At 39.9% G+C, this 6000-nt stretch overlaps 1 protein-coding gene and 1 pseudogene across 1 annotated transcript; one reads left to right on the forward strand and one right to left on the reverse strand.

Annotated features, from left to right (window-relative positions):
• Positions 1–1735: 1735 nt before the first annotated feature.
• Positions 1736–2227, forward strand: LOC103342642 (uncharacterized). Its single transcript, XM_008246274.2, has one exon. It carries the CDS (start codon positions 1736–1738, stop codon positions 2225–2227), a length of 492 nt encoding a protein of 163 aa, XP_008244496.2.
• Positions 2228–4357: 2130 nt separating this feature from the next.
• On the reverse strand, positions 4358–5239 carry LOC148917753 (DNA repair protein XRCC3 homolog pseudogene; annotated as a pseudogene).
• Positions 5240–6000: the final 761 nt, after the last annotated feature.

The following is a 6000-nucleotide window of genomic DNA, read 5'->3' on the forward strand; positions in this document are numbered from 1 at the left end:
TAAGATCATGGATGCATATCCTAACAAATACATTGTCACATTGAAGTATTCAGTTCCTATATCCTCATCTGTCTATAAGCACATAAGGGTTGAAGACAATAATGATGTTCAATATTTTCTAAAGTACAACACAGATGTTATGGCCTCTAAAGTAACCCCTTTAATAGCAAGCTTGAAAAATATAGGTCATGGTATTGAAGGGTGCAATGGCAATGTAAGCATTGAGAGTAGCAATGCTCTTGCTAAATTTGGTGTGGAACATAGAAATGAGGTAATTGGGGACAACGAAACTGAAAATGGTGGAAATGGTTTTAATTGGATGGATTGGGTTGAAGATGTTAATTTTAAAAGTGTCGAAAACATAGTTGCTGATTTGTGTGAACCTAGCACCGAAAAGGAACCGTACTCTGCGCCAAATATGCATCATCATGGGGACAACAATTTCGAACCCTCCACTGTGTAGTGTAGACAAGTGCAATCTGAACCTTCTCGACAATCAATTTCGACTGGAATGCAGACAAGCCGGATTGATTTGATGCATGGTCACAGTTTGAAACATATTGATTATGGTGGAGGCCTTTGTTGCATAAATTGGGAAGCAAATTTTAAGGTTGGCCGAGGTTTTCCAAAAAAGGTTTCCCTTTTAAAAACTATAAGTTTGGCAGCAATTAGAGGCCACTTTCGATTGAGAACCGTCCAATCTGGGAAGCGTCGGTTTTGTGTTCGTTGTTGGCAGCTTTCTTGCCCTTGGCAAGTTCGGGCATATAAAGTTGGAGTACATGAGTTTAGGGTTGTTAAATACGATCCATTTCATGAATGTGATCTAAGGTATGTAACCAGTCACCATCCTCAAGCTACGACTGGATTGCTGTCCGACATTGTGAATTGGAGATTGAAGGATTCAGGCACCATTTATACTCTAGCTGATAGCAAGAAAGATGTCAAAACAAATTTTAGGGTGACCATAAGCTATGCTACAGCGTGGAGAAGCTGAGAGTTAGGTTTCAAAACAATTAGAGGGTCTGCAGAACAGTCATATTCCCTTCTCCCTTCGTATTGTTATGAATTGGAGTGTACACATCCTGAAACTTTGACATACATTGAGACTGATGCAGCCGACCACTTCTTATAATTTTTTTTATGTCAATTGGTGCATGCATAAGAGGATTTAAGTCGTCAATGCGCCTCGTCATTGCAGTTGATGCTACCTATTTGAAGTGCAAGTATAAAGGTGTTTTGTTTGTTGCGACCGCATTTGATGGAAATCGTAATATATATCCTATTGCCTTTGGGATTAGAGATTTGGAGACGGATGCAGCGTGGGAGTGGTTTTTGAAAAAACTACATTATGCAATTGGTGATTGTGTGAATCTTGTTGTTATATCTGACCAAAATGTCAGCATACAAAATGGGTTGAAAAAAGTTTTTCCTGGGGCAACACATGGAATTTGCTGTTATCACTTGAAGGGCAATATGAAAGCCTCATTTCTCTTGAAGCAGTGGGATCCTATATTGGGGTATTTTGTAAGGGCAACCAAGTCGTATCGTCTGGGGGAGTTCAATCGTCACTTCTCCATGATAAACAATGATCGAGTGCAAACTTATCTAGTACGTGCAGGCCTCCAGAAGTGGTCTCGAGCCCATTGTGATGGATGATGATATAATGTGATGACAACAAATATTGTGGAGTATGCTTCCGGTGGTACACTTGATCGACGAAATTACAAATCTACTTATGTATTGGTTTAGTCAACATCGAGATTTAGCAAGGAAATGTCAATCTACGTTGTGCCCTGATTTAGGCGAAAAGAAGTTAAGGAAGATGTTACAAGCTGCATCAAGTATGAATGTGGTCAAAATCAATGATGAGGAGTATAATGTTCTGGATGGTGATACGAACGGTCTGGTGAACTTGCAAAACCATAGTTGTATGTGCAGGAAGTTTGACTTAGAGCAACTCCTGTGCAAGCATGTTATTGCGGTATGTCGACACTTGAAATTGAACCCCGACTCCTTGGCCTCTTCGTATTACCCACGAGCAACATGGGCAGCTGCATATGCTGAATCTATTTATCCTGTACCACCTCAAGGGACATGGGTTATTCCTGAACATTTGAACAATATAAAAATCCTCCCTCCTCTTTCTAAGGTTATGCTAGGGCGTCGTAAAACACAAAGAATACCTTCTAAAGGAGAGGACCGGCGTGAAAACAAATGCTCAAGGTGAGGTGTGAAGGGCCACTACCGAAATACATGCAAACAATTTGTCCCCATCACCAACAAGCAGCAGGTTGCGTAGAGGTGACAATTGTTTAGTTTCTATGTCTCTTTTCATCAACTGGTAAGTTGACGAATAGCTTCGGTGATGTTACAAGCATGAGAGTCGGTTAACTCAACGGTCATGGCAGCCTTACAAACGCAAGATAACAAGTCCCTTTCAATGAGCGGCCAGTATTAGTACACATTGTTGAACATATGGTGCCACGGGTCACAATCAAACCAGCTGCAAAATACTGTTCCACTGCCACATGTGTCTTACAAATTATCATTTCTGTTGGGTTGTTATGTACCGTTCATTTCAACTTCACTTGTATTGCATCTGGTGTTATGTGTGTTGTGATTTTAGTGACATTGGCTTATATTGTTTTCCTTTGCTACAGATTGTCTATTTATATTAACGCCATGGTATTGCACTTTTCTTGCCACTGTATTCATATTATATTGTACCTTTTTTGTAGTCATATCTGTATCGCAAAGTAAAATGTGTGTCCAAAATGAAAGGGCCTAGAAGGCCAACTACAAATGCATCTCGTACATAAAACTCATTCAAATGCATTTGTTACGCAATTATCGTGACACTTGGTAGTACTTCATCATTTGTCATTGCAACTTCAGATGACGCAAGGGGGAAATGTGGGCCACTTACAAGGTCAACTGTGCTATTGTTTTACGTAATATGGTTCTAGTTTTGGGAGGGGAGTGACCGTCGTTTATTTTGTTATTTGTCATGTTTGAGGTGGATTCATTGTCATGACGATTGAAGGTACATTAGAGTTCGTACCCAAAATTAGAGAGGTGCACAATATTGGCAATGCCTTTTGAATTGCAATTGGAAATTAATAGGAAATGCAAAAGGACCATGTCTGCCATAACGGATCTAAAATACATCGCTTCTCTTCCATTACATCCAATACCTAACCAACATTAACTTACGAACTGTAGACGACCACACCTCCCATTACTTTTGGCAAACAACAAATAAAATACTATTACAAACGTGAACAGAGATACCCAAAACCATGGGTTTTTCATCTTGCCTTTTCCACAGTTTTTTCTTCTTCCAACTGATTTATTTTCCTAAGCAAACCGGGAATTATGTGCTTCGATCTGTCACACATCTCTGGGTCAACCCATTCCCAAAATGTGCATCCATTCTTCTGCATAAACGAAAACAATTTATTGCAACGCATAGGTGCACCATCAGTTTTTTAATCCACGACAATCCCAAATCTCAGCATCCTAACCACAAAAATAAACTCAATCAGCTTACCCTTCCACATACTTGAAACCTCCTTCCAGGATGAGAAACTATCCATGATGTATGCGTTTTGACAACGTTCCCACAGTAGCAGACCCGTGAACATAGTGAACTCGCCTCTTCCATATCCCCTTGAGATCTTGAAGCTGAGTTTTAAGCGTGCAACCGAGACTTGACTGACTCAGCCACACCGCTACAGAGGCTCTTCCTACTCATCTCCTTATTTAGTCTTTATGAACTCTTGTTCAAGATCTGCGATATTGAGGCTGCTAAAAAGGGCTTGTATTCAATGGGTTTTACTTGTGTGTGCACAAAGTGGAGGGAACACCTTCTGAGCGCACCAACATGAATAATGAACTGAATAAGGATCCAAAATGTGATGTTGCGCCTTCCACGTCAATTTTCTTCCCGGTAATTTATTTTTTTAATTTAAATATTTTCCATTGTCAACGGTCAGGCCCACAGCCGCATTTACTTTTGAGTCATACCCTTAATGTATTACAAATATGACATGGTATACAATTGCAAATACAGTACATGCCTTCCTTCGTTGCTTGTTGATTGGCATACATTGCTGAGCTATTGATGTTATAGTGGCACTTTATTTATTTTATATTGCCTTATATTGTACTTTTATTGGCTTTGCATTGTAAGTTGTGTATTATTATCGCTTACTATTCGTATTATATCATACTTATACCGTCTTACGTATTGGTTTTGCAATGTCATTTTACAAGTGTGTACAAAATGTAATTATGGGGAAGGTAACTACCAATGGATTGTAAACATAAAATCGCTTCCATTGGTATTTGGAGGCAATTACATTGATACTCCCATAACCCCTTCTTTTGTGATTACAAATTTAGATGATGCAGGGGGCAAATGTGGGGCAAATAAAAGATGAAGTCTCCTGTATGTTTTACAAGACATAGTTGGTGAAGTAGGATTAGGAATGTTCCCCCCAACGAAGTGCTCATGTGTTGACAAGAACACCCTTGAATTGACGCAATGTGCCCAAGCCAGTCCCAACGCTGGACTGACCGTCCACCTGATGTATGCAAGCACTCCAAGTTTCCCAATCTCACCCCATTTATTCCATCATCTGGGCTAATGAAATCCACTATCTAGTTTGTCAAAAGCATTGCCACCCCAAACTTGTTTGCTAAAGCCTTCAATCTTGCCTGAAATAGTGAAAAACATTTCATATCGGCGTTACAAATCCGAGGGTGTTTTGTCATACTGTGACTGGAACAATACAGCAATGGAATCAATGACAATGAGCTTCAAAGATAAGCATGTATGATCAATGACAATAAATGTTTCTATGTTTTCAAGGACATGGATGAGTTGTTGTGCATCATCAACGATATGAACATAAATGTCTTCCAAGGGGTTTACCCCAATCAAGTTGGGGTGTGATGCCTGATACACCTTGGCTAGTTGTTGCAATCGACGAAATGAGAAGCTGAATTCTGTGTATACGTAGAGGGAGGAGCCTCCTAGTCCACCATGGCCATGTGGGAGTTAAGCTCGAACTGTGAGTTGGAGACAAAGTTGCATCTTCCCAGAACCGCTCTCTCCTAGCAATTATGTTATGGAGTTGCATGGTATCCCACCGCCCAAACAGGCATCTAGAATTGGGCATCCAATGCTTAAATTAGGGGCTGTAAGAGGAAACAGCATGAGATTTTGTGGTGTCATCTTTGTTGTCTTAGTGGGATACATTCGAAAGGCATCCCTTGTATATATATACAACATGAGTCCCTTAACAGGCAAGGTTCATGTTGTTTCCATAAACGAACCCGTCTACTTAAGAACACAAAATAATGCATCGAAATTACATGTACTACCTTTTCAAACTGTCATTATACAAAATAAAAATAGTGGGCACCTCAAACTTACATAATACAAAACCAATTTCAAAAGAGGGCATCTCAACCTTACATAATACAAATGAAATAAACAGGCCACCTCATACTTATATAATACAAAAAGAGGCCACCTCATAGTTCCATTGTACACACTGTCTCCACAACATTTGACAGGGTCCAAAGTAATATTAGAAGTCCAACCTTTTGTCTGTGGTCACATTCGGATTTGCGTACCGTTTAATTGCGCGACCGCGACCTATTAAATTCATGACCCCTCCCATAGTGATATTGTCCTACTTTCCTTCTATGGATCCACAATTTTGCAAACTTCCAAACGATTCGAAACCGGTTTCAGTTGTTTTTGCTTCATTGAGCCATTTCTCGATTCCTCGAATCGACAAGCTAGTTGTAGGGGCATTTACAATTTTAGCTTTCACAGTCTTTATATGTAGGAGATGCATCCTGGCTTGATAACGAGACCGAAATTGTGTGATTCTTTATGACACCCCACCTAGCTCGGCCCTCAATAATTTTTGAAACTATGTCTTGCGTGGAGATTTTTCCAAAATATGGTGTTGGCTCGACATTGCT

The sequence above is a fragment of the Prunus mume genome, linkage group LG4 (genome assembly GCF_029339155.1).
Source record: "Prunus mume cultivar Tortuosa linkage group LG4, ASM2933915v1, whole genome shotgun sequence".
NCBI lineage: Eukaryota > Viridiplantae > Streptophyta > Magnoliopsida > Rosales > Rosaceae > Prunus > Prunus mume.

Coding starts and splice junctions, on each gene's coding strand:
- LOC103342642 (XM_008246274.2), top strand. CDS start 1,736: ATGTATTGGTTTAGTCAACATCGAGATTTAGCAAGGAAATGTCAATCT.